Source organism: Poecilia reticulata, chromosome 15 (genome assembly GCF_904066995.2).
Source record: "Poecilia reticulata chromosome 15, P_reticulata-male-v2, whole genome shotgun sequence".
NCBI lineage: Eukaryota > Metazoa > Chordata > Actinopteri > Cyprinodontiformes > Poeciliidae > Poecilia > Poecilia reticulata.
In genome coordinates this window covers 17,114,031-17,141,261 of record NC_088844.1, presented here as the reverse complement: position 1 = coordinate 17,141,261, position 27,231 = coordinate 17,114,031, and the positions used below count along the sequence as shown (strand labels likewise).

At 37.3% G+C, this 27,231-nt stretch overlaps 1 protein-coding gene across 3 annotated transcripts; it reads right to left on the bottom strand.

Annotated features, from left to right (window-relative positions):
• Window positions 1-108: 108 nt before the first annotated feature.
• LOC103476914 (ligand-dependent corepressor) lies at window positions 109-26,885 on the bottom strand. 3 transcript variants are annotated; one of them, XM_008429652.3, is made up of 7 exons: window positions 26,746-26,884; window positions 16,441-16,506; window positions 15,689-15,768; window positions 14,607-14,751; window positions 14,131-14,448; window positions 13,918-14,023; window positions 109-6,306 (listed from the first exon to the last, which is right to left on the bottom strand). In XM_008429652.3, exons 1-7 carry the CDS (start codon window positions 26,840-26,842, stop codon window positions 1,659-1,661), a joined length of 5,460 nt encoding a protein of 1,819 aa, XP_008427874.1. In that variant the 5' UTR covers window positions 26,843-26,884; the 3' UTR covers window positions 109-1,658. The 3 variants fall into 3 exon arrangements, with proteins under 3 accessions (XP_008427874.1, XP_008427875.1, XP_008427876.1); XM_008429653.3 differs by having other exon boundaries at window positions 14,619-14,751; XM_008429654.3 differs by lacking the exon at window positions 109-6,306 and adding an exon at window positions 6,374-11,753 and having other exon boundaries at window positions 26,746-26,885.
• Window positions 26,886-27,231: the final 346 nt, after the last annotated feature.

The following is a 27,231-nucleotide window of genomic DNA, read 5'->3' as shown; positions in this document are numbered from 1 at the left end:
CACTTTTGTAACTTGAAGATGTTGGGTTTTCTCTAATGGGAAAGGTTGTTTTACTGACAAAAAACAAAGATTCAAAAGACTGCAAATGCAAATGAAACAATAAAAGTATAAAATTTAAAACATCTTTATATCAACACCAGTCAAAATACAAAGTTCTTAACATAAAGATGTGTCAGTCTTGGGGTTACCACAAATAAAGCAGGTATTTATTTTGAATATACAAAACCCAGATTTTTAAATAGCAACTGCAAAGAATAAACAAGTTCAAGTCTGACATTGGGTGGGCTGCAATATATTTTCTAAATCAATGACCTTAAATATCAATAAAAACATAGTGGAACTGGTTTTGCATCCACAAGTGATTTATGCCCTTAAAGAAACAGAGCCTGGTAAAAATTAAATGACACAAATAACACTGTCCTAAAAATGTGTTGCTGTTAACAAAATAATTACAAATATTACTATAGAAATAAGCAGGCTTCACATTATGAAAACTCACCCAACAATCAGAGGAAATGAAATTAAAAAATGCTTGTCAATATAAATTATTAATGTTCAAATAAAAACCAATATAGTATAAAATTTAAATTTATTGTTTTTTTCTTCAGAGTTGAAATGATCTCAAATTTTATTTATTTATTTTTTCCTCTTGGGTGTGTTCTCTGAAGATTTGGTGTTTAAATAAAAGGTGGGGTTTAACATCTGGTTTGATTGGTTTTGTGAAACTCATCAACAAGAACGGTAGGTGTAGAGAAACACAGCAATGACACCTGACCACAAACAAAAACAACACAAAACGTATGACACACGAACAGCACAACCATTTCTTTGAATAAACAATGCAGATCTTAACATCTAATGAAGCTATAATAACAATTTTCTGTTAATGCTTTGGGGGGAAATGGGCATAAAAGTAAACCTGCCAGGGAAGTCCCGAAATCCGATCAGAAGAACTTGCAGCCAGAGCAAGAGGCGCACAATACCACATCCTAATTGCTTCTTGAAGCAAATAAGGTCAACTGCATCTCCATGAAGAGAACTTTTCACATTTAGCAACACATTCATTTACAATACATTTCATAAATAAGGCACCTGGTTCACAACGTCACATATTCACAATGTTGTGATTGGAAGACTGGCTGGAGACACAAACTGCCAACTTACCATACGTGAAACTTTGATTCAAAGCTCCCTCCCGCTCCAAAAAATTAATGCAGAACATGCCATCATCTAAAACTATAAATATATACAAAAATGAAAAGACATACTGTAGAAGCACAAGAGTGAGGATGAATTCCATATAAGCTTGATGCTTATGATCTGACCTTCTAAAATGGAGGTTTGTCAGACATTTGTTATCTCCAGCCATTTTCATAGAGTGCAGAAACACAAAGTAACTACATTTGTCAGACATCTTTCAGGACTTCTCTGTAGCTCCTGAACACAGGAAAAAAACAGCTCAGGAATTACGGCACCATGTTTGCGTTTTCACCATCAAGCTTTACAAAAGCATGGACGAATTTCAAAATTCTGCTCCTTCTGAGAGGAGAATTGTCCAGAGAGTTTGGGGCGAGTACAAAATAGATATTTTTGGTCCTAGTAAAATAAAATTGACAAAATTCCTCTAGATAAAGAATTTCTCTCCAAAAAGGTCCATTTTATTTTGTCCTGGTGCGCTTTGCAGGGGTCTCTTGGAGTTCCTGGGCTCTCTTGGTGGCAACCTTAGTTCCACTGCGCGGCAGTGACGATGCCCGACTCCTCTTCAAAGCTCCACTTCTTGTTAGCTTAGGTTCATCTACTTCAGTGGCAGCTTTAAGAGATTCTGCCAGTGATGCCTTTTTGGCTCTCTTTGAAGGATTGCCAAGACTCCCACTCAGAGGGGTCGCTGCCTCCATTTTTCTCTGGGACCTCGTTTGTACCTGGTCAGATGAGCCTGAAGCCTTGACGTCAACGCCCTGCTGTGGCGTTTCAGCAGCAATCTCTTTACCCTTGCTTTCCACAATTGTGCTGTGAGCAGATTCCTTAGTTTGAGGTTTTTTTTTATTTACTTCACGTTCTACTTCGTTCATTTTTTTGCCGCTGATCTTGCTCTTTGATGTGTCCACAGGCTGATAATCAGGTACTTTAGGGGACCCAAGTCGTTGCGAACATCTCTTTGGTAGCTTTGTCTTGCTTTTGTCTTTTGAAGCTTTGTTGGCCTGAGTCTTGACAGCCCTTTTTGGAAGAGAAGGTTTTGCTGCCTTACTCCCAGTCAAAATCTTCCTTCTTGCCAGTTTTGCAGCAGACTCTTTGATTCTTTTGCTAACGGGTACAGTAGATTTCTTCACCTTTAAATGCGAGTTTAGATTTGATTTAGCAGATGACTTTGAAACAACCACCGATTTCTTGTTTTTTAGCATTTTTGAACCCCTTTTCATTCTAACAGTGCTTTGCTGACCTTGCATCTTCCCTCGAATATTGGAGTACTTCCTCAGGATTCTTGCACTAGCTGGATTCTTAGATTTTCCAGAAGGTTTTTGTGATTCACCTTTTTGAGCACTGGCTTTGGCAGCAGAGTATTTACTCAAATTTTGAGTACTGCTAGAAAGTTCTGCTCTCTTGACTGTGTTTGCCTCTTGTTCAAGTGCTTTAGCAATAAGTTTCTGACTTCTGGGGTTGCTTTTTACAGGAGAAGCAATGGCAAACTTTTTCAAATGTTTCTTTAAGCGTTCTGCTTGAAGGCTTGGAAATGCGTCCTGTGCGGACCCTGACCCAGTCGATGAGCTGTGGAAGCACAGCTCAGTTTCGGATGGAAGACGTGTATTCACCTTCTTGACAATAACAAGGGACTTGGTTTCTGTTGAATCAAGGAACCAGCGACAGATGCTGGTGAGACTGAATCCTTTCATGAAAAGCATTTGGACAGGTGAGTATTTCTGCTGCTCTGAAGACTTTGGTTTTCGTGCCCTCCGTTTACTCTTCCATATAGCTGCCTGTCTGTCTGATTTGTTTTTGTATTTTGCTGTTGGCTGACCCTCTTTGTCCATTTGTACCCAACCCTTTAGCATTTTATCATATTTAGTATTCAAGTTTGTAATTAAGTGTTGGTTCTCTTCACCAGTAAGAGCCTGAAAGAATTTGTTGACAGTTTGTTTAGGGGGTTCTTGTTTTGGGGCAATGACAGGGGTTTGGGCGCTGTGGGTCAACGGCGCAACAGTCCCCGAGGTGGGTTTCAACTGAGTTTTGGCTGTTCTTTCTGGGATTATTCGAACAGGGGAGACTACATCATTTTGCTTTGGAGTGTCAGCAGCACTGATGCAATGTGGGGTAGATCTTTGTGATCTCAAGACTAATTTCTTGTTATCTGGCGGCGGTGACTGAGAAACAGCCTCGTCAGACATTTCACCCTTACTGGTCTCACTTCTTAATGGCATTCTCCTGGGTCTCTCTGACATGGAAGAATCCTCATCTTCACTTGCTAGCCTGTCCTCTACAAGAGTTACGTTTTGCTTTTGGATTAAGTCAGACTCACCTACATCCGAGTTCTTTCGAAGCCCACGTTTGTTACTTGTTGGCACAAACTCGGTCTGATTTTCAGTCTTTACAGGGGATGGCTTTTCTAAAGAATTTGATTCCTCAGTACTAAGGTGTTGTTTCTCATTTTTACTGTTATCTGAAACAACTTTGCCTGATCTTAACGTTTGTTTAGTCTCAGATTCACTCACAAGTTTATTCTTTTGGGTGTCTTCGGAAATGGTCTTAATTGGCTGTGTATTTTTAGTGTTTGGTAGCACAGTCTCAGAGACCTTATGCTGTTGAGAGCATTCAGAAACCGAGGGGTCAGAATGCTTGTTAAGAGAGGATATTGTAAGAGGTAATGGAAAAGGGGGGATGCGGAGAGAAGGTAGCTGTTCTGCAGGTGGAAGAATAAGAGTTGAAGGCTTTGGGGAGGAAATGGAGGTGGTAATACTTGCTGCTGCTGTCTTTTGAGTGGTTGATCTCAGTTGGCGTTTCGATATCGTACTTTCAGTCTGATCAGCAGACTGATCAGAAGGCACAGGTATCATGCGCTGATTTCTCGGAGAACTTTTTTGTTTTGGGGTTTCTTTAGTCCTTGAAGGTAATTTAGATGTTTCGCCTGAGGGCAGGTCAGAGGACGGTTCCATATCTTGTTGAATCATAGAAGTCTCTAATGTGTTTGTTTCTAGTTGAGGTTCCTCTGCTTTTTTGTTTTCAACAGCTGACGTAGGTGTAGAATCTGAAACACTACAGATAGGTAGATCCTGACAAGATTTTACTGGAGTTTTACTTGAGGGTGTGGGGTTCCTATCAGCTCTATGGCGCAGACTCCTGTCTGAGGCTGAAACTGGTTTACCATTGACAAAGCCAACTATGACTGGTTCTGTCTGCCTCAACTGATCTGGCAGCTGAGCTTTGGTGTCTTTTTTTCTATGCCAAGGTGGCAACTCCTTTGGCAGCTCATCAACTGGCTTTGCAGGCTCATCGCACTCAGCTTCATTATTTGCTGTCTCTACAGGTTCAACACAGTTCTTGGTTTCTGGCATTTCAGTTTCTGTCCTTTTTACAGTCAGTTCCTCTGCTATACCTGTAGAAACTGACATTTCTGTCCTTTCAACATTATCACAATGGAACTCCATCTGAGGTTGAATCTCCTGACTTTGCTCCTCTTGCGTTTTTTCCTCTTTATCCTTCTTTATTTCATCCTCCACTAGATTTACTGTAACAGAACTATTCTGAATATCATTCTCACAACTGAGAAGTTTATCTGATGAAAGCTGGTGCTCTGCCTCTTCTGTGGTGAGGCTCTCTAATGAGTCTACTTGTGTCTCTGTAACAGTTTGCTCTGTATTGTCCAGTACAACCTGTTGAGACTCTGGCTCGTTATTGGTTGTTGATTCATATGAAGGCGGACCAACACTTTCTCCGATTTCTTTTGCCATCCCTAGATCGTTCATTGTCTCTTGATCTGTTAAAGTGTCTGGAAGAGTTTCTTGGCTCTCTACTAGAAGGTTCATAAGAGGTGGTGAACCAGACTGGACCTTATTCTGGCCCTGATCGGTTTGACTCATTTCCACCTCTACAGCATCTACTTTACTAGCGGCTACCTCTACAACGTCTCCTGCTCCTGGAATGACATGCTCATCCGATTCCTCTGACGGAATTTGTTGATTCACCGTCTCTGAGAATGTCCCAGCAAAAGGCATATCTACTGGTGGTAGACCTTCAGGTTTGGTCAAAATTTGTTTCGGCGTGACCAGTGTAGTCATCTCTGGCATTGGGTTTGGACAGTTGCCCCTTCCGGCTAATGTGCGAACTGTTTTTAACTCCCAAATGTCATCCGAATACATATGCCCCCTAGTACTTTTTCTGGCATTACGGCGGGGGGCCATGCCGCGGCGCTTTTCCTTTAAACAATCTGTAATTGGCTTGTCAATAAAAACAATGTCACAGTTGCCGATATCAGGGTCAACTATTTCCCTACAGGCATTGTCCCTGACCCGATTTTCAGAGGATACCCTGACAGTCTTTCTTGCTGTTCGAACAGAATTTGAGGGAAAGGACACATGGATTGGAAACACTTTTGCAGTCTTATCTTTCTGATGTTCAAGAACCTCTTTCTGACTAGCTTGAGGAGTGACATTCAACTGACTGTGTCTTTTCACAGAGGAGCTAAGTCTGGCACTGTGTGTCTCTGATCTATTGGATGAACCCTTTTTCTCCTCGAGAAAATGGAAGGGAGAAGAAAGAGGGTTATCGAGCACACAGGACAGCTTCTTACCAGCAGCAGCACTGCTGGTTTTGATCTTCATCCGAACAGGTGGCTGATCACTCTGACGATTGTTCTCTCCATCCACTGAACTCGGGGTGGAACTGACCCGAGGTTGGTTACTCCCGAAACCAAGGCTAAAAACATCCAACGGGGGGCCTGGGGTAATAGATGTTTTCAAGGACACCGCATCCTCTGGAATCTTCTTCTGTGAATTGCTGTTTGGGACAGAATTGGGGAATTCCAGGACTTCAGCTTTAGGAGTGGATTCATTGGGAAGTTTTAGCTCAGGACGTGATTTCTCTGGGATTGTACTGCTAGAGTCTGAATTCAGAGATGCTTTCCCTAGAACGCCAGAGGTAGAGTCAGATGTTTTTTGTACATTAGAGGATGCATGAGCCTTGACTTCCGTTTGAAGAAAACCTATTGCATCTACTATCCGTCTCTGGTGGTGAGGACACAGTTTTGCCATGAATTGTTCCAATGTAGAGGTGGACTGCAGGTCTTTTGCTTTTGAAGAACGGTAGTCTGGAGACTCACTACGGAGACAAGAACAACAAAACATTAGCATTACTAATGTTTGATACACCAGTAATTATGGATGTGGATACAAAATTAAGTGCTTGCAAACAAGTGAAAAAGAAGAATACTAATATCGGATTTTATATGTTGCATATTTATTAGAAGAATAACCAAATCTAAAACTGAATCATTCATCCAGTGAACTTGACCGATCACATTTTTTTAGTGCTTACATTTGACATACATATATATACACATATATGCATAAAATAATACATGCACAAGACAGTGATGGTAGTCCAGTTTGATACATACACACACATTTTTCATTGGTAACAAGTACATATGGGGCAGTTCAGTACATCAGATTTCATATCAAGCTTATTTAAAAAATCATCACATCTGAATTACTGAGATGGCATGTCATAAAAATGTGGTAGCATATGTGGTCAGAAGAAAATCTGATGCTTTAGTGTCTGGTAGTCACTTTTTTTGGGGGAACAAAAAACACTTGGATTATATAGTTCTTAATATTATACCTTAAGGATAAAAAAAACCCATTTGAATAAATAGAGTTCTGTTTGGAACACAGTTAAATTGTGTTGGCTCTTATATACAAAAATAGACCAAAGAAATTTTAAAGTTAGTTTTCGAGCAAGAACCTAATCTCTTTTGAAGTGTTAGTAGAGTGTATAGTCTGTCTCAACTGATGCATGGCAAAAAAAAAAAAAACATTGGCTTAATTAAAAAGTAAATCACACAAAGATTTTGCAGTTGGCCGTTTTTCATTAGTTTAAACTTTTTCAGGCACAGACCAAAACATAAAGACCAACATTCACCACAATAATTTAAAACTGAAAACCAACACTCAAATACACATCTTGACAAAAATACTAATGTTTAAGAATAAATTTGAGATTAAAAAACAGGCTTTCCTGCAACTAGAACCCATTATACTTTTAAAAATTATGTTTATTAACTTCACATCTCTGCTTGCAAAGTTTAAGGTGTAAAGTGGAGTACCTGAATAACAAATAAGAAAAGTGTTGTCCCTGAGGGTGTCGCTGAGCATTGCCATGAGGAATGGACACCGAGTACAGGCATTATTCTTTCACTAAAACAACTTATCCAATCTTGCGAACAGGTAAATTCATCCACATGGCTGATATAGTACTGGAATAAACAGAATCTATACATTACAAATCATAGACAATTTTTGTATGCAGTCATGATCAATAAATTAGAATATACGTTTCTTTGAGGACCGTTAGTCAAAGTAAAGTTTGAAATACATTTTGAAAACAACTTTAAAGGTTGAAACCTTCAGGCATTAATGTTTTTATTAACCCACATTTTTGTTTTGAAATGTTTTGAATAGTCTGATTTAATATTCTAATATTAACCGTTTCCATTTGCTGTGTCAAATCATAATTAAAATAGAGGCTTGAAAACAATAGTTAGTGTGTAACTAAACCATATAATTCATTTCACTTAATAAATTTAGTTACTAAAATATCTGAACTTCTCAACAATATATTTTATCATTTTTAATATGACAGCACTCTGAAGTTCAACTTTGAGACTTTGAACTGGTTTACGTCCAATGCAAAGTTACAGAAATTCCTACTTTTTTACTTTTACATCAAATCACACAAAGGTCGAGCATTTGTTAACATGAAAACATCTTCAGGACAATTTACACCAGATACAATAAACCTTCTAAAACACACAGTTTAGCCCAATCATGCAAAAATACTGCTGTGTTTCTTTATATTCTTCAAATGCTAAAGCAAAGACACAAACGCTGTACAGTGACTTTGAGAGCCACGTTATCAGTAAAATACTTTGGTTGTCCTGTATTTACTAAGTAAAGTTAAGCAACATTTACAAGATATACACTTATACCAACTTTTCTGTGTAGTAATATTTTCTCTTGATATAGAAGTTTACATTCTTTGTTACGTGGCTATAAGCATACTTAAAACAATGTATTAATATCAGAAAAGAAGTGCATGGACAAAATATATTATCAATTGTAGGAGAAATTGAGGCAGAAGTGAAGTGAAGTTTTGGATCACAACAAGACAAACAGTTTACACCCTCAGTAGAAGAAATCAGTGTAATAGACAATTTGTAGATCACAGTGCATTTACTAACTCTAGAATATGTAGATACTACTACATTTTTATGTATTGTACGTGTTAAATTGCACAGCTGCTTTTATTCTGTGAAAGTGTCTTACAGTATTCGGTGTGTTGTATGCATTGGAAAATGCTACAGATATAATAACAGTAAAATCTTATGTTCCTGTGAGGTAGTTGGTTATTAACACTGTTACAACAGAGAGTGAAAAACACAAAACTGAATCAAAATGTGAATCAAATTAATAAATAACTAAGATTACAAAAGAAACTATCAGTGTCTTCAAAGTTGCACTGGATGATTGTCTATAAAAAAAACTTAACACTTAACACACCAATAATCAACTGCACTGTTTTGTGTTACGTAAAGAAATAGCTTAAGAAGTTTTTGTATTTTTCCTCCTCCAACAATAAACAATACCTGAGAAAAAAAAATTACAACATTTGATAACTGAAAATCACTTGAAGATGAACACCTGCATTTGACCAAAGACTGGTCAAAAAGATGACATGAAGCAACCTATGATAAATTGGTAGGTTTACTCGCTTTCTTTTGTTACTGTGCTGACATACCAAAGGTTTATATCCCTGAAAGTGTTTTACTCTTAAATAATTGCCTGTTTTTTGTCTAAATCTAAATATATTTACACATTGTAAGAGTGTAGTGAAAAGAACATTTTAGTGAAAACATCTACTACTATTAACCATGTCAACAGCATCTATCTGAAAGGCAGCAAGTATTGCAAAAGTTTTAATAGCAAGATTTGCTGGAGTTGTGTTAACCTGATAAAAGAATAATGGATCATGACTCCATTACTCCAGAACGTCCTGAGATAAAAGTGATGGTGCATCTTTGATGTGAACTGTTGGATGTGTCCAAAGAAAAGAAAAAAACAGGCAAAAAGTTTGATCAAATTGGCAAATATACCCTCAATAGACATTTTCTCCTGATACGTATCCCTTATTATTGTTATGTTATGTCAGTTTTAGTGACATCCCTGGAGTACCTCGAAGTGTTCATCGATAAGGCTGCCTGGCAGACAAAGTTTTTTTTTTTTTGCTAAGATATAGACTAGTTTTGGAACTAATTAATTTAAACTTATGAAGTTTAGCAATAAATAATGTTTAATAAGAATGTGAAGAAGTAGGTGCCACAAGACATGACTGAATAAAGGAAAGAGTTACCTCAAGGAAAGAGAGTTATCACTGCAGGGCGTAAACGGATACCTAAGCATGTAGGTGACCATTTACACCTGCAGTGCTTGTAAAGCATTTATACCTCTTAAACCTTTTCATATTTTTTCCAACATAAAATACAAACTTCAATGAATTGACATAAATTAAAAGTCTGACAACTAGCTTTTACAGGGATTCTTTTACTCTGATACCCTTGATAGTTACCTGAAGAAAACTATTGATTAAAGAAAGCACCATTTTGATCAAATGGCATCTTAACGGTGCAATGAACTAATCATACTGAGAACTGAACCACTGTGCCACTGGTTTGTAAAGTTATTTCAAGGTTAGGACCAACAAACCTGTCTGGGAGAGAAGCTTGTTTGAGGCAAAAGTTAAACAAATCACACTGTACCTGTCATATTGTGATAAACGGACATTAATACAAGAAATTTTCTTTGACTAAGGGTTAGTTAGCCTCTCGATATGAACTACACTTCAATGCAGTGAAGAAAAAGTATAAATTACACATGCATGAAAATCATGCTTGGAAATATACATTAACCTGGGCTAGAAAGAGGGATTAAAATGCAAGACAGTCTTGCTAGAATACAATAATCATAAATATATTTTTTTAAATTGATAAATTAATAATCACGTCATATTACGACATACAAATTTAATTTAAAAGCAAATGTTTCCATAAATAATTTGTAAATTAAGTTAATCTTTATAGTTCCATAGAATTACTACAAACTTACTTTGAAGATTTGAAAAGTTCTTAAAGGAAACACACAGGGGCGCCAGATATCTGATCTTCTTATTTGCTGTGTGTAACAACTCATTGCAGCAGTTACCACTTATCTTTTCATAATTTCTTAATGTAATAACATACAAAGTGAATAAATAAGTTCCGTAATTTTACTGAAAATCTACTTGTACCGCAAGGAAACACTCACATACTTGAATATCATAAGTAAATATAATAAGGACTGTAGATAAAATAAATGAGTTCATAACAAATAAAGTTATTGAGGTTTTGTGGAAAACCAAATCAACTGCTGTACAATGCAGTAGATGACTTGGTTAATAAAAAAAAGCCCATCGCCGTTAATTGGTTTCAGAAAAAACTCACTCATTGGACATTATTAAAATCATTTCCAGTTTCTTGAGGTGGCTTCTCTCTATCCTGGGAGAGGATGTTGACGGTGCTCTCCATCCCATCAGGAGACAATGAAACACCCTGCTCCTCCACATTACTGGTCAATTTCAGTTTCTTTTTGGGGGGATGTTTTAAGGTTCCTAGACGCTCTTTAACCTTGTATTCCAGGGTACTGTGTGGAATCCCGTAGACAGACTGGGCTTTGGACACGCTCATTTTCCCACCCATCACCACCACTATAGCCTCTTCGAGAAGCTCGGTGTTGTATTGCCGATATCGCCCTCGCTTCTTCCTGGGGAGCCTGTTTCCTGGATCCGTTTCTGAGTCCGCAGAACAGTTCCCCGCAAAGGCGTGGTGGTCAGTGGGAAAAGACCAGTATTCCTTCTCTGACCCTGAGCTGTTAGATCCCACACTGCTCCTTTTCTGGATCTGTCTGGGAAGTATAGAGCAAAGCTTCTTTCCAACCACATTTTTACTGACTACATCTGAATATTCAGAAGGCGTAGAATCCCAAGAAGGCTTTGCTCCTGTAGTTAAAACTCGCACATGAGGAATCTTGATGTCAAAAGACGGTGAGCAGGATAGGGAATGCCCTTGACTTTTGTTTGTCTCCTTAATGGATTCTTTCTCAGTAGAAAGTGACTTGGACAAAAGTCTGGCGGCTTCCAAAAGTTGCGGTATATCTTTAAACTGCTCGTTAGCATCATCACTGGTTTTAAGTTTCAGTAGGGCTCCAAAATTGGTTTTGCAATTCCAGGAAGAAGCAGCATTTCTTCCTGGAAGCTCGGTGTGGTTGCACCCGTGGGATTGGCTAAGTAGTGACTTGGGGTCGCTCTCCAGTTTGGGCTCCTTTTTGATGTGCAGCGAGTATGCAAGTGATGAGGTAGGCTTAAAACAGGCTGAATGGCCGATATTCTCCCTCCTCCTCCCATTCTGTAGGTTCTTCATAAACAGCCCGACTTGTCCGTCCGCTCTCAACGACGGCCTGATTGGATGGAAGGAGATTGGATGTAAGCAGAGCTTGCACAGTGTCCTTTTATCTTTCTAAAGGTGGATGGGTAGTGGTGAGGGGAGGATGTTGGCCACTCCTTTATTATATGACATTGTTTAGGTAACATTATTGCTGTTAAAGTCACTGTCCACAATATCTTTACATTTCAGAATAAAAACGGCTCTGGTTTCACAATTTTTATTTCTTTATTTTTGAGGAAAACTGTACAAATTTTGCAGGAACATGATAAAGAAATAAAAGCAAAGCAAAGAAAGGGAAAATAAAAGCAAAACTAAAATTGAAGCAAAATAATGCATTGAAACTGCAGGTTTATTTTGTTTGTTTTTTGTTGCAATTCATTCATGTGGTTCAAAATGCGGAACCAAAAAAAGGGATTATTCTTCCAATAAGGGAACTGTGATTTTACACAGGGCACTGTATTTATAACAAGATAATTAATAGAGACAAAGATGTTGAGATTTTATATGCAACATTACCATGGAGCAAGTGCAGCAATATAAGGAGCATCCCAGGAGAGGATTATGGTTTTGATCAAACACTGGTAACAATGGTAGTCAGTTTGACTTGAATCCTTATAAATGACTAAGTGAAGATTAAAGTTTATCATTAGCACTTCATCATATTACCTATCTATTCAGTCTTTCAAATTTAATCAACATCTTTTTTGCAACAACCCATTTCAGTGCCCTTTTTAATTACCAATGCGGTAATTAAATGAATAAATGGAAGAATTAAAGGACTATTCCTAAAACTCATAATAGTGATCACATATTTTCAGCTCTAAAGGCCGAAGTTCTTAATGTTTGTACATTCAATGAAAAGGAAAGAAAACTGTATCTTTCTATATTTAACTTGCTGATCCCTGAGTAGAACACATCATTGTAAAACTGGAAAATTTTAGTTGCTTGGATGCCATTTTGTCCTTCTGAGGTACAATATTCACAAATGTATGATTCAGAAATGGCTGCAAGCTACATGTTGTATAACGAGAAAGGTCATTCAGCTCTCAAGGCACAATACTGTGAGAGTTCAAAGAAACTAATGCTTAAATAAACCAAACATTTTATTTGATTAAAAAGACACATTCAAGTCGGGTGAGTAAAAAAATTCAAAAGATTAAAAACCAAACAAATCCCAACTAATAATAATTAGTATTGAAAATAAAAACATATCAAAAATAAAACAAAACCAGGTTATGGCTGTAAGTAAAAATGAAGTCAAATCAACAGATGCCATTCTTTCATATAAAAGCATGTAGTGAAATAAAATAGTCAAAACCATCCATTTCAGTTTAACTCAGTACTATACTTAAGTGATACTGAATATAAACTGACTGAATATAAACTGACCAAATACTAAATGAACTCAGTAAAAGGAATCAGCTCAGTTTAAAAGGATAGTTACACTAAAAGATAACACTTTGTTGATTCTATTGGACAACCTGTTAAATCCTCAAATTATATTTTCACATGATTTTCTGAGTCAGCATTTCTGTGAGTCCCACAGTATGCAATAATAATATCAGGCCAGCCAGAATTTTGGGACAAAATGGTGATTGTAAACAAAACTATAGCCAAAACTCAGCTAACTATAGTTTTGTAGTCAAAGCTATAGTTAGTCAAGTTGCTTATAGTTAGCAACTTGGTTAACTACAAAGTTTACCAAGTTGCAACTTAAAAGTTGCAACTTTAAAGGCAAGTTGCTAACTATTGAATTAGAGATAGCTCCAGTGCTTTCTAATACAGAACATTATTACTTTTTGAAAGTTTAGTAGAGGAAGTAAAATTACAAACTATATTCTACTGGAAGCTGAAAAGTGAGCGTCACTTTTTTCACAAAGGTATTTTTTTCTCTCATGCAAAGATATCCATATCAGATATCTTTGAACTTGGTTACGACTTTAAGCAAAAGTAAATATGAAGGCAAATTGACAGATGCCATTCTGATGCAATAATATCCAGATATCTTTTTGTGAACAGACCAATTTTTCTGATTATTTTTGTCTAATCACCTCAGCACTTTGATGCCAGCACATCAAACTACATAATCTAGCCATTTTTTGTTATGCTTCACAATAAGAAAAAGTATCAACACGATCTGTGCCAATAGAAACAAAAGAGGAAGAAAAGATTCTTACCACTTCAGCGAGACTGTAGCTGGGGAAAGGCAGACACTGCGGGAAGATATGCTGCTGTTGCTGCTGCTACAGCGATTCTTTTTGATAGATAAGTCAAGAACTCCATCTATCAAAACACACACACACACACACACACATATAGTTTTTGAGATCCTTGCAGACTTCACCATCGTCAGCATACTTGTAAACTTTTACCAATCTGTTTCAAATTACCTTGTTCATGGTGCTCTGCCGCAGGCTTTTTAATGGTGAGGTCTAAGGGAGCATCCTGGTCAGCCATGAGAAGCTTGCTCAGGACTGGGTTCTGGTTTTGTGCTGCTCCAACCAGGGTGTTAGCAGGGCTGGTTGAAGTAGTCCCTGACGGAAGGAGTGGGACCAGCCGGCTTTGGTCAGAACGAGACGGGGAGTCTGAGCGACTGTCCTGAGGAGAGCTGGTTTTTGAGGTATATTCGGCTGCAAACTGGCTGATCATTCTCTGAAGAATCTCTCGAGCCACTACTGGAATGTGTGGATCTGAGAAATTTGGCACATCTGAAACACAGAGGTAAAAACTGCTTAGTGTGTATCCCTTCTCAGTCTTGATCAGGAAACATGCCAGAAACAACACAACATTTGAAAAATATTAATCTTGTTTAAGTCCAGTGTAATCCCAACTGGAAAGTATTCAACACAGTAACAATGTCACAAACCTGCAGAAATACCTTTTCTACAAAGAATTGCATTGAAAAACTCCTCGGTCTTCTTCTCTAGTCTGATGATTCTGATCTGATCTTTAACTAGCAGAGGTTTAGGTGCATCTTCAAGATGATTCTTGTTGAAGCCAAATAGGTGTTCCTGTTGAATAAAAGAGATGCGTTAAACAATTAGGCTTTATAATTCAGCATACACAAAACAGGGGCCTTTATACACTTGGTAGGTCATTTTAATAAGACACGATGAATTAGAGAGAATGTGAGCGTTGAGAGCCTCTGCTTGAAAATTATACAAAAATTCAGTTAGACGTTTTTCAGATGTACACTTAAATATTTGCAGTGTAAAGTTAGGCAAGCATTTACTGAATTGGCACTAAAACTAAAATATTGTGTTTTATGGTGACAAAAGCGATGACTTTCAGTTTGATCATCACTGATGGTCAGTGATCAGTGATGATCACCAGGGATCATCACTGATCAGTGTTGATCAAACAGAAAGTCATCACTCTTGGCACCATAATACAGTGATGATCATCAATGATCACTGATCATCAGTCATGATCGACTCTTGTTATGATCCATGAATCCTCCATACCCAAACATTATTGGGTGGTAGTACCAACAGCACTTTTCAGTATAGAAGTTATTAGTGGAAGAAGACTTTAAGTTAACTACGTCACACTCATTTTTCAATTCCTTATTACTCCGTAGAGTTTATAGTGGTTTGTAACAACCCCTGCAGATGGAACAGGGAAATAATATAAATATCTTATTTTGGGTCAGTAGGTTTAAATTTATCATGACGTGTAACAAAAACATGAACATGAACAGAAGGACGATCTAAAAGGATCTTGTCTGTGTGAAAAGTCACCTCGCATTCTAAAATAAATAATTAATGGACATCCAGAGCAGAAAGACCAGAAAAGTATTTTAAATGTTGTTTATTAAATTTCTCAAAGAGAAACTGCAATAAGCTAAAGGAAGTGTCAGAGAATCAGACATATTCTACAAAAATCACAAAACACATCTCTACAGACAAGTCATTTGAATGTGTAAAAAAAGAAGAAAAATAATCTTACTTTGACTTTATCTCTCCTCAAACAGCAGAACAGACAATTTTCATCAAATGACCAGTCAGACACAGCAACAGGCTCAAAATCTGTGAACACACAACAGATGAAAGTTGTTGGAAAAAAGACACTTGCATGTTTTGTAGTTTCACTTTCTTAATGACAAACAGACTTGAGTTAACTGAGATTTAATTTCTTTTTAAAATCTTTAAATAAAGATTTTGTGGTTAATGTATAAAATCTTAAGTTTGAAATTTTTTGAGCACTGAATATTTAAGACAACAACACATTTCTTTCAACGACTGCATTCATCAACGCAGGTGAACATTGATAAACTGTAATAAAAATACTTATTGACTTCGTAAGAGTACAGTTTCCATTTTTATTCAGATTTTCTTTAATTAAATGATAAAGCAATGGACATAAATATATAAATAAAATACAGGAGTGGGCCACCATAAATGCATGTTAGTGTTCCATCATTCCTTCTGAATGTCCAGCTGAAAATGTAATGAATAAAAATCTTTTTCAGCAATTATAAGGCCTTCCCTATTATCTTAGTAAGAATATATATTGTCCAAAACGTCCATAGGATCCCACGCTATCAAAAACATTGCAGAAACACAAGCCATCCTCTCTTCTGCTGGCAATGGGTCTGTCTTGGATCGATGTGCATGGGTACCAGATGGTACAATGGAGGAGCATTGTCATAATGAGCATGTAACAGCTTAGCAATAAAGAAAATGGTCTGGGATACTCACCCTTAAATACTGTTAGGTCTTTTAACAACTCTGGACCAATCAGACCTTCAAGGATGCTTTCAAAACCTGTAAGTAGACATAATTCAATAAAATAAACATCTGATTTCACATTACATAAATATAACATTACATTAAACCTAAAGCAGGACAGAAACCTTTACGAGTCCTTGAAGATGATGTTTCTACCCCATATGTATTAGATTCTGATTCTATGTTTTGGTCAAGTAAATCTTTCCCTTTTCAGTGGCTTAAAGTGATGCTTTGGAAACACACATTATGAGCTGCATCTCTAGAATTCAGTAAATACACACTTTATTCTTCTGTTGCCAGGCAACTAAAGCACCTACAGAGTTCAGAGTGCTGCTATAGCATGAAATGAAAGAGCCAGCAACAGCATCACCAGGTGATATATATTGAATTATACATCTATAGAGCTGAGATAGGGGAATTAAAAGAAAACCTTGAGTGAAAAAACTCAGGAGTGACCCAAGCCAATAAAGTGCAACTGCATATATCACATGTACAGACTGAGGAGATATCCTATGGTCTCAGCTGTTAAATAGATGGTTTGTTTTGCTGCACAAAATTCAACTATGCATTAATTCAGAACAATATACAATGCCTGCCAACTGCCGCAGGGTCAGAATAAATAAATCTGAAACTACCATGAGTTAAATCAAGCACTAAAGAGGTCAAAGGCAACATCTGTCCAATGAACTGTCACAAATATAAGCACAACTGTTTGCCATGCAACCCACAACAAAAAAGGATTTAAAATAGGTTAATATCAAAATGTATTTTACAAAGCTAAAAATATGATTAGTGAGCATTTAGATCATAAACAAAAGTGAGCCAGGGTATACTAATGATCGCAATTCTACAGATAATAGAAAATGCCTACTTACAAAATCCTTCACAGATGGAAAGAAATCGTATCAGCCTTTTCCATCTATTCTCTTGCAAAGCTCAAAGTGAATTCAGAAAAGCTTGTCATCTGGTAAAATGCCTCATTCTGCCGCCTTATAAATTCCCACCCACTTTCCAGCAGCCAAACATAAAAGGGGTGGATGGAGGGGGTGGGAGGGGATGAAGTGGAGATGCCTATAGCGGCATGGGTCTGTTTCTGGGTTAGTGCACAGGACTTCAGCTGGAGAGCTATCCAATCCTATTGCTGAAATATTTCAGAGGCTGGAGAAGAAAAGTGGGTCATCCACTTTGGTTTGACAGTGCAGCACCATGACATCAAACTACTCTTCAGGAATTCAGTTTAGGGCATTTAAAAAAATGTGTCACACTGTAATCCCCGACTTTGAGGTCATGTTGTATGTTTTTTTGTTGTTGTTTTTTTTTTTAACAAGAGGATGTTATATCTTGCAATGGATTACAAAAAGAAACAAAAACCTGTTTAAACCCAAGTCTTATTTTTGGACGAGTGAAACATTTAGAGATGCTTAAATTACTGAATTTATTACAACAGGATGAAAGTTAAAGAAAATTAAAGACAGTAAAAAACTGAAAATGGCCACATTTTACAAGTTCATCAAATACACTACAAACTAGGTGTTGCATGCTTAAATCCAATTGTGAATTGTGGCTCAAGACAACTTCTTTTTAAAGACATACTAAACATTTATAAAAAACAAAAGGAAAAAAAGCTAACATTAGTTATTGATTTAAAAAGTAAACATATTCTATATAATGATCTGTTATTAACTGAGGTACAACATAATGAAAAGAGTTAACAGCCAACAGATATAATACAAAACTTAATAGTAATAAATTATGTCAAAGAAATGCTACAATAAATTCTGTATTACTCCTAAAATAGCACTGGTGTTTGAAATAACAGTATTAACAATAATAATGTGAGAAAAAAAATTACCTCCCAGTCCATGATTTTGTGATACAATGTTTTGTCCAGCTATGTTTTTAATTGTTCTACTTGTTTTGTATTAGACATTTCTAAAGGGAACTTGCCTTTTATGATTACGTAGTTTTAGTACAGAAAAATACTCACAGCTTACAAACCTCTAAATACAGACATTGTGATACATTCAAAATCATTTCCACAGTTTCTTAAATTAGATTGTAGCCAAGGATTCATCTCATTTAGATGTTGTGTATTATTTTGGATAAAACAAGATTATGTTTTGTGATCAAAAGGCATAATTCTGAAATCCAAGACAACAATTTATAAGGTTTAAAATCTGTAAAACTGAATTTGAAAACTTTGAATTCTTAGCATTCCTGTTGTTAACAAAGCTAAATCCCACCGCTACATATCATAGACAACATGTAAGACACCAACCTATATGTATTTTACAATTTGCTTAAAAAAAAGTTTTAGTCAAGCATTGACATTTAAACTTCCCAAACCTAGCCATGAACCCTTTATACATTGATTGCGAGCTATATCTCTGTTCAATCTGCCTTAGCCTTCTTCTGACCTACATCCAAATCCAATCAGAGACAGAAAGATTTGGAGAGTGCTGTTTGTAACCCTTATCACACCACTCCCACCACTGCTTACAAAGAGAAATCCCTCAAGATCTACAACCAGAATAACTTACTTAAATCCTACACATAAACCAGTGTGGCACATTGATGTGACCCAAGATCAAAACTCTGTTCACTTTTTTTCTCCAGAAGTGGGTCGTCATGCCAACGAGGAAAAAAGTATATATATTTTGACTCATTAAATCACCAATGCACAAGATCAGTCAGCAACTCATTTGTCATTGCAAAGGTAAGTACATGCTAATGTCTCTTTGTTTTAACGAATCAAGCGAACAAGGAACTGTAGGTTCTGTGTGTGTCACACCCGTTCTAAAGCGCTCTAAATGCTGAAGGGGTGCAGTGCTGCACCAAACTTTACTGAACCCATCCCCCACTCAGCTACTGTAAAAACACCTTCAGACATAAGCAAAACCAAAATCTCATTAAAACTGGAACCTGGAAGTTTGCCAGATTTAACTCTTATGAGTTAAAAAAAAAACACAAAGCTGAAAGCTGGCATTTTGAGGCACAAATTTCATATTAGATTTCAAAATAGATCATTATTGACACATTAGAGTTATGAAAAAGCAATTTTGTACAAAGACAGGGTACAGAAGAAGTAGGTTTGGTGTAAAATGACAAAAGAGTACAGAGTGGGCCTAAATGTGATTGCAGATATTATTCATCACAAATACATGATAAATTAATCAGGCTATCCAACAAAATAATTTTCACACCTTCAAATGAAATCGTGCTTTAAACACATTGTGCGACATGAGGTAAACCATTAGTCTAATAGGATGATAGTATCCTAACAAATCTTCAAAAACTTATAGGACGGTCATTACCGTTTAGAAATATGAAAAGAGTAGTGGGAACTGCCCAAGAATCCGCCTGAAGATTGTGTCTCATACATTCATGAAAGCTCTGGATCATTTCAGACACCAGGCTACAATGCCAATGGGAAAACATAAGCCACATACCCACCAGAGGGAGAATGAATAATATGTGCTACAAACAAGTTAGTCTGTCTAGTTTCAGTATTTGCTTGTTTGGTGTTTGAGCAAATCTTTTACCCCACACATCTGCATGTTAAACGCTAGTCTGAATGACGCACATTCTAGAGATTTTTTAAATGCCGGCGGCAGCTGTATAAGTCCGAATTTTCCCCAAATCTACGCAGAACGCACATTTTTTTGGAAGCGCATTTTGCATCTGGGGGTTGTTGGTCCATAAATGCATGTATGGGGCAAAACATACAGACAATTGTTACTGCTGTTCTACTGGACAATTGTGCTCGTCTCCGCCCTGCAGTTTTACTGTTCACATTAAACAACATGTCCATTTCAGGGACAGTGGAGTAGTGGTGGCGTACAGCCCTCTCCACCAAAAAGCCAAACAAAAGTATGTCCTTGTTGCTCCGGACTGAATATGCCATTCTACTGGCAACAAGCTGATGCTGTTGTCATGTACTCTGCAGCTTCACAATTATAGCCCAAACACAAAGGACATTTGTCAATCATAAAGAGAGAACTGACTAGACAGTCCTGGAAAAACATCAGAGAGCAGTTCAGAAGCTGCTATTGTCTACTTACTTTTTTTATTAACAATCTAAATCCATTTTCTATTGTGCCTGTTTAGTTGGAATATTAATTTTACCGACTTACACCATAATGAGGATAAAGTATAAAATGTTCTGTAACAATTAGAACCTAAAATTACAAATTAACAATGGGGGAACCCAAATATGAATTCCATTACTGCTATTTAGATTTTGAGTTTTGGGTAATTTATTACACTTCAACTGAACACACTATATAATTTGTTGTATGCAGACCATTCACTTGTCAAATTAAAAACCATATATTGCCAAAATAAACATTTTCAATTAAAAAAAACCTTTTTGCTGCTGTATTAGGTTATCAGATTAGTGCAAAGCAATATTAAACATATTCAGCTTCAAGAGTTTCAGGAACCTTTGATCATTCAACTCATTTCTTTGGGGGGAAAAAAATGCTTCTTTAGAAATGTGGACATCTGTGCAAGCTGCAACATGTTTTACATTGAGATGGTCTTTTAGGCTTGAATAGCTTTGATTCTAGACAACCTCCTTTTTGCAGAAATTGCAAACAATAGTATTTTGCAGCAACCCATCAGATCATGTGTTTTGTTTTGTTTTGTTTTGTTTTACCAAAAATGTGCTCCCATTAGGCAAAAAAAATAGTTTTTTGTTCTACTGCTGTTTTTCTATTTTGTCTACTGCTGTTTGCGGATGTCCCTTGTGCGCCGGCTTTATGGGCGTACAAGAAACATGTGAATACAAAGGTTAGAGTTCATGACTTTTGTATGTAAAAAGAAAGAAAATTTTCAAAACATTTTTATGTATTAAAATCTATGTAATTAATCGCATTTAATGCAATAAAATCCTTGTGCAAGTTACTTGAACCACAAAATTTTAGCGGCCACTTGGTTTGTAATATTGGATGAATATGTGCAAATCAAAACTCAAAATTTGCTGGGGTTTTTTGTTTTGTTTTTTTATAATGTGTCCCTTTATAAACAAATATAGCTTTTGTTTTAATATTGCACTGAATGACATCACCATCTGTGTGTGAATGTGTGTGCGAATGGATAAATATAGAGTGAAACGCTTTGGGGTCCTCTGGACTTAATAAAGCACTAGATACGTTCAGGCCATTTAACATGTTTTACCATATCATGTTGACCAAACAGAATAAGTGTTGCATTACAATGACTGAAGCACTTTTTTTTTTTTTGAAACGTCTGAATTTGCAGATTTTCTTCCACACAGTATAAAATATGCCGACGTAACACCATAACACTAAAACACTACAACTAAAACAAATTGTTTATTAAGTTTAGCATATTTTCAAAAAAATATAAAACTACTACTATGCACTAACACAGTCTCAGCAGTGTACAACACGTCTTTAACTTGTCTTTTGCAAGCCTAAGGAAGTTTGTATATTGTGAAAACGGGAAAGTCTCCCAACAGTGGGGTCTCTCCTCTACTTCCTCAAAGCAATAAGCGCGTACACGGGTGCAATTTAAACGCTAACTGAGCACAACCTGCGTGAAGCTGACACCCCACCCACGTCAAAAAATCCAGCAAATAGTCTGAATGGTTAGTGCTCTGTTTGTGCAGGTTTGTGCCGTTAAAATTTTCGTTTGTGCAGTTTTGGTTTCTGAGATATTAAACATTATTTTTTAGGTCATCTAGAGTTCACCATCCCCCCATATCGCTCCAAAACAAACCAAAGTGGGCTAGTTCGTTAGTGCTCCGTTTGTGCAGGTTTGTGCAGTTAAAATTTTCGTTTGTGCAGTTTTGGTTTCTGAGATATTAAAAGTTATAATTTTGGCCGATGACGTCACCATCCCCCCATATCGCTCCAAAACAAACCAAAGTGGGCTAGTTCGTTAGTGCTACGTTTGTGCAGGTTTGTGCAGTTAAAATTTTCGTTTGTGCAGTTTTGGTTTCTGAGATATTAAAAGTTATAATTTTGGCCGATGACGTCATCATCCCCCCATATGCTCCAAAACAAACCAAAGTGGGCTAGTTCGTTAGTGCTCTGTTTGTGCAGGTTTGTGCCGTTAAAATTTTCGTTTGTGCAGTTTTGGTTTCTGAGATATTAAACATTATTTTTTAGGTCATCTAGAGTTCACCATCCCCCCATATGCTCCAAAACAAACCAAAGTGGGCTAATTCGTTAGTGCTCTGTTTGTGCAGGTTTGTGCCGTTAAAATTTTCGTTTGTGCAGCTTTCGTCTTTGAGATATTAAAAGTTATAATTTTGGCCGATGACGTCACCATCCCCCCATATCGCTCCAAAACAAACCAAAGTGTGGGCTACTTCTTGTAATTCTTCAGATTCTCAGCTGTTGTACAATGTGTACATTTTGTTTTGAACTTCAATAAAGACTTAGAACAAGAAAAAATGTGTCTCATTTCAAGAAATGTTTTAAGATAGCAATGTTTTTTCACGAACGTAGCGCACAATAATTGAATCCTGCTAATAAATGACATGCAGCCTGACCCTAACGTAATGTGTATAACCTGTTCAACTGTGCTTTGATTTCGGAGGTGGTCTGAAGAATTATATTCACATTGTTGATGTACTGTCTGCTGATTATGCAGCAAACGTGTAAAAAAATTACATGAGCCTATAAAGGCTAATTTGCTAGTTGCTTGAGCAAAGTTTTTGCCGAGTAAAACGGAAATGTGTCATTATTTCAAAGTTCATCCAAGTAATGTACTTAATATTTAGTAAATATAGTTTCAATGCAACGACTTTCATTTCATCCAATTTCTTAAATTAAATGTGTATGGGCTTCAAGGAGACATGTTTTGCGAACTTTGACATAGTTCTCACACAACTGGGATTGGCTCCACCCACACTGTAGTGAGCCTCCTGCCCCCCCCCCCCCCCCCCTCCCATCTTGTTTTGCAGAGCAAGTGTAATTTCAACCTCTCGTTAATATTCTAGCGGTCTCAAATCGTTTGAATAAGTCATTTTTGGAATTTTTTCAACCCCGATTTTGATTTTTTAACAAGGTAAAATCAAATTAATGCTCAACTAGCAAATTGGCCTTTATAGGCTCATGTAATTTTTTACACGTTTGCTGCATAATCAGCAGACAGTACATCAACAATGTGAATATAATTCTTCAGACCACCTCCGAAATCAAAGCACAGTTGAACAGGTTATACACATTACGTTAGGGTCAGGCTGCATGTCCTTTATTAGCAGGATTCAATTATTGTGCGCTACGTTCGTGAAAAAACATTGCTATCTTAAAACATTTCTTGAAATGAGACACATTTTTTCTTGTTCTAAGTCTTTATTGAAGTTCAAAACAAAATGTACACATTGTACAACAGCTGAGAATCTGAAGAATTACAAGAAGTAGCCCACACTTTGGTTTGTTTTGGAGCGATATGGGGGATGGTGACGTCATCGGCCAAAATTATAACTTTTAATATCTCAGAAACCAAAACTGCACAAACGAAAATTTTAACTGCACAAACCTGCACAAACGGAGCACTAACGAACTAGCCCACTTTGGTTTGTTTTGGAGCGATATGGGGGGATGGTGAACTCTAGATGACCTAAAAAATAATGTTTAATATCTCAGAAACCAAAACTGCACAAACGAAAATTTTAACGGCACAAACCACTTGCGTGAAGCTGACACCCCACCCACGTCAAAAAATCCAGCAAATAGTCTGAATGGTTAGTGCTCCGTTTGTGCAGGTTTGTGCCGTTAAAATTTTCGTTTGTGCAGTTTTGGTTTCTGAGATATTAAAAGTTATAATTTTGGCCGATGACGTCATCATCCCCCCATATGCTCCAAAACAAACCAAAGTGGGCTAGTTCGTTAGTGCTCTGTTTGTGCAGGTTTGTGCCGTTAAAATTTTCGTTTGTGCAGCTTTCGTCTTTGAGATATTAAAAGTTATAATTTTGGCCGATGACGTCACCATCCCCCCATATCGCTCCAAAACAAACCAAAGTGTGGGCTACTTCTTGTAATTCTTCAGATTCTCAGCTGTTGTACAATGTGTACATTTTGTTTTGAACTTCAATAAAGACTTAGAACAAGAAAAAATGTGTCTCATTTCAAGAAATGTTTTAAGATAGCAATGTTTTTTCACGAACGTAGCGCACAATAATTGAATCCTGCTAATAAATGACATGCAGCCTGACCCTAACGTAATGTGTATAACCTGTTCAACTGTGCTTTGATTTCGGAGGTGGTCTGAAGAATTATATTCACATTGTTGATGTACTGTCTGCTGATTATGCAGCAAACGTGTAAAAAAATTACATGAGCCTATAAAGGCTAATTTGCTAGTTGCTTGAGCAAAGTTTTTGCCGAGTAAAACGGAAATGTGTCATTATTTCAAAGTTCATCCAAGTAATGTACTTAATATTTAGTAAATATAGTTTCAATGCAACGACTTTCATTTCATCCAATTTCTTAAATTAAATGTGTATGGGCTTCAAGGAGACATGTTTTGCGAACTTTGACATAGTTCTCACACAACTGGGATTGGCTCCACCCACACTGTAGTGAGCCTCCTGCCCCCCCCCCCCCCCCTCCCATCTTGTTTTGCAGAGCAAGTGTAATTTCAACCTCTCGTTAATATTCTAGCGGTCTCAAATCGTTTTGAATAAGTCATTTTTGGAATTTTTTCAACCCCGATTTTGATTTTTTAACAAGGTAAAATCAAATTAATGCTCAACTAGCAAATTGGCCTTTATAGGCTCATGTAATTTTTTACACGTTTGCTGCATAATCAGCAGACAGTACATCAACAATGTGAATATAATTCTTCAGACCACCTCCGAAATCAAAGCACAGTTGAACAGGTTATACACATTACGTTAGGGTCAGGCTGCATGTCCTTTATTAGCAGGATTCAATTATTGTGCGCTACGTTCGTGAAAAAACATTGCTATCTTAAAACATTTCTTGAAATGAGACACATTTTTTCTTGTTCTAAGTCTTTATTGAAGTTCAAAACAAAATGTACACATTGTACAACAGCTGAGAATCTGAAGAATTACAAGAAGTAGCCCACACTTTGGTTTGTTTTGGAGCGATATGGGGGGATGGTGACGTCATCGGCCAAAATTATAACTTTTAATATCTCAAAGACGAAAGCTGCACAAACGAAAATTTTAACGGCACAAACCTGCACAAACAGAGCACTAACGAATTAGCCCACTTTGGTTTGTTTTGGAGCATATGGGGGGATGGTGAACTCTAGATGACCTAAAAAATAATGTTTAATATCTCAGAAACCAAAACTGCACAAACGAAAATTTTAACGGCACAAACCTGCACAAACAGAGCACTAACGAACTAGCCCACTTTGGTTTGTTTTGGAGCATATGGGGGGATGATGACGTCATCGGCCAAAATTATAACTTTTAATATCTCAGAAACCAAAACTGCACAAACGAAAATTTTAACTGCACAAACCTGCACAAACGTAGCACTAACGAACTAGCCCACTTTGGTTTGTTTTGGAGCGATATGGGGGGATGGTGACGTCATCGGCCAAAATTATAACTTTTAATATCTCAGAAACCAAAACTGCACAAACGAAAATTTTAACTGCACAAACCTGCACAAACGGAGCACTAACGAACTAGCCCACTTTGGTTTGTTTTGGAGCGATATGGGGGGATGGTGAACTCTAGATGACCTAAAAAATAATGTTTAATATCTCAGAAACCAAAACTGCACAAACGAAAATTTTAACGGCACAAACCTGCACAAACAGAGCACTAACCATTCAGACTATTTGCTGGATTTTTTGACGTGGGTGGGGTGTCAGCTTCACGCAGGTATGAGAACATCACCTCACGGGTCTGTGTCGCCCTCCCCCACCCAAATTACAGTATGATCGCAGCGCAGGAGCGCGCCGCGCACGGGTACGTCTTTAGCCGACGCTACACCCACTGACACTCCCTTTAAAACAAGCACGGTGCCCTTTAAACAAACTAACGTTAGGCCAGTACATACTTTATGTCTACAACTGAGACCCGATGTTAAGAAAACCAGCACATAATCCAACTTCGGTGGTGTGATATTGTAGAAAACAGCAACACTTCAATAGCTACCCCAACTGGCTGCAGTAGGAAAGAAACAGTTAAGGACAAAAAGTCGCTCGGAGATGCCCCGAGTCAGTCCGGTAATAGATGGTTATTTACACCGAAAAAAGCTACAACGCGGGGAAATTCGACCCGTAAAATGTGAAATATCTCACTGACAGTTTCCTTACCTACACAATGAATAAGTTTGTGTCGCCAAGAGTCAAGTTCCTGCCGAAAGCCGCGCCTGTCGATTGTGCATTGCTGCTTTTTGCACAGACTCGCCATTTTCTATTTTCTCTGGCGGCGGGCACCAGCACGCAAAGAGGAAGCGCTTAGCTGTAGGAACGGGCGCGCGCCCGCGGAGATAAGGGAAGCTGAACAGCCAGAACTGGCTCATTAACATAGACATATCTCATCATTTTCCTTTGCCACTATATAAAATATTTCCATAGTTGTTCTTGGTTACTGTTGACATGATATTGGTATTAGTCATTTTTGTAATATTCGTGTATGTGTGCAAGAAGTAGGATATTTTTGTATAAGAAATAAGAGAATTTTCCTACAGGAAGAAAGAGAGAGAGGGAGGCAGGTGGGGGACATGCATTTGCTCAAAGGTAGAAATGTTAAAAATAAGAATAAGAGATTGTACAGTAAGGACACAATTATAACATTAA

Bases quoted from the DNA above. Each gene is read 5' to 3' on its own strand.
- LOC103476914 (XM_008429652.3), bottom strand. From the start codon at position 26,842: ATGGCGAGTCTGTGCAAAAAGCAGCAATGCACAATCGACAGGCGCGGC. The intron at 16,507-26,745 runs GTAAGGAAACTG...GTCTACTTACAG, and splicing joins CAAACTTATTCATTGTGTAG to GTTTTGAAAGCATCCTTGAA. The intron at 14,752-15,688 runs GTAAGATTATTT...TTTATTCAACAG, and splicing joins TGAGGAGAGATAAAGTCAAA to GAACACCTATTTGGCTTCAA.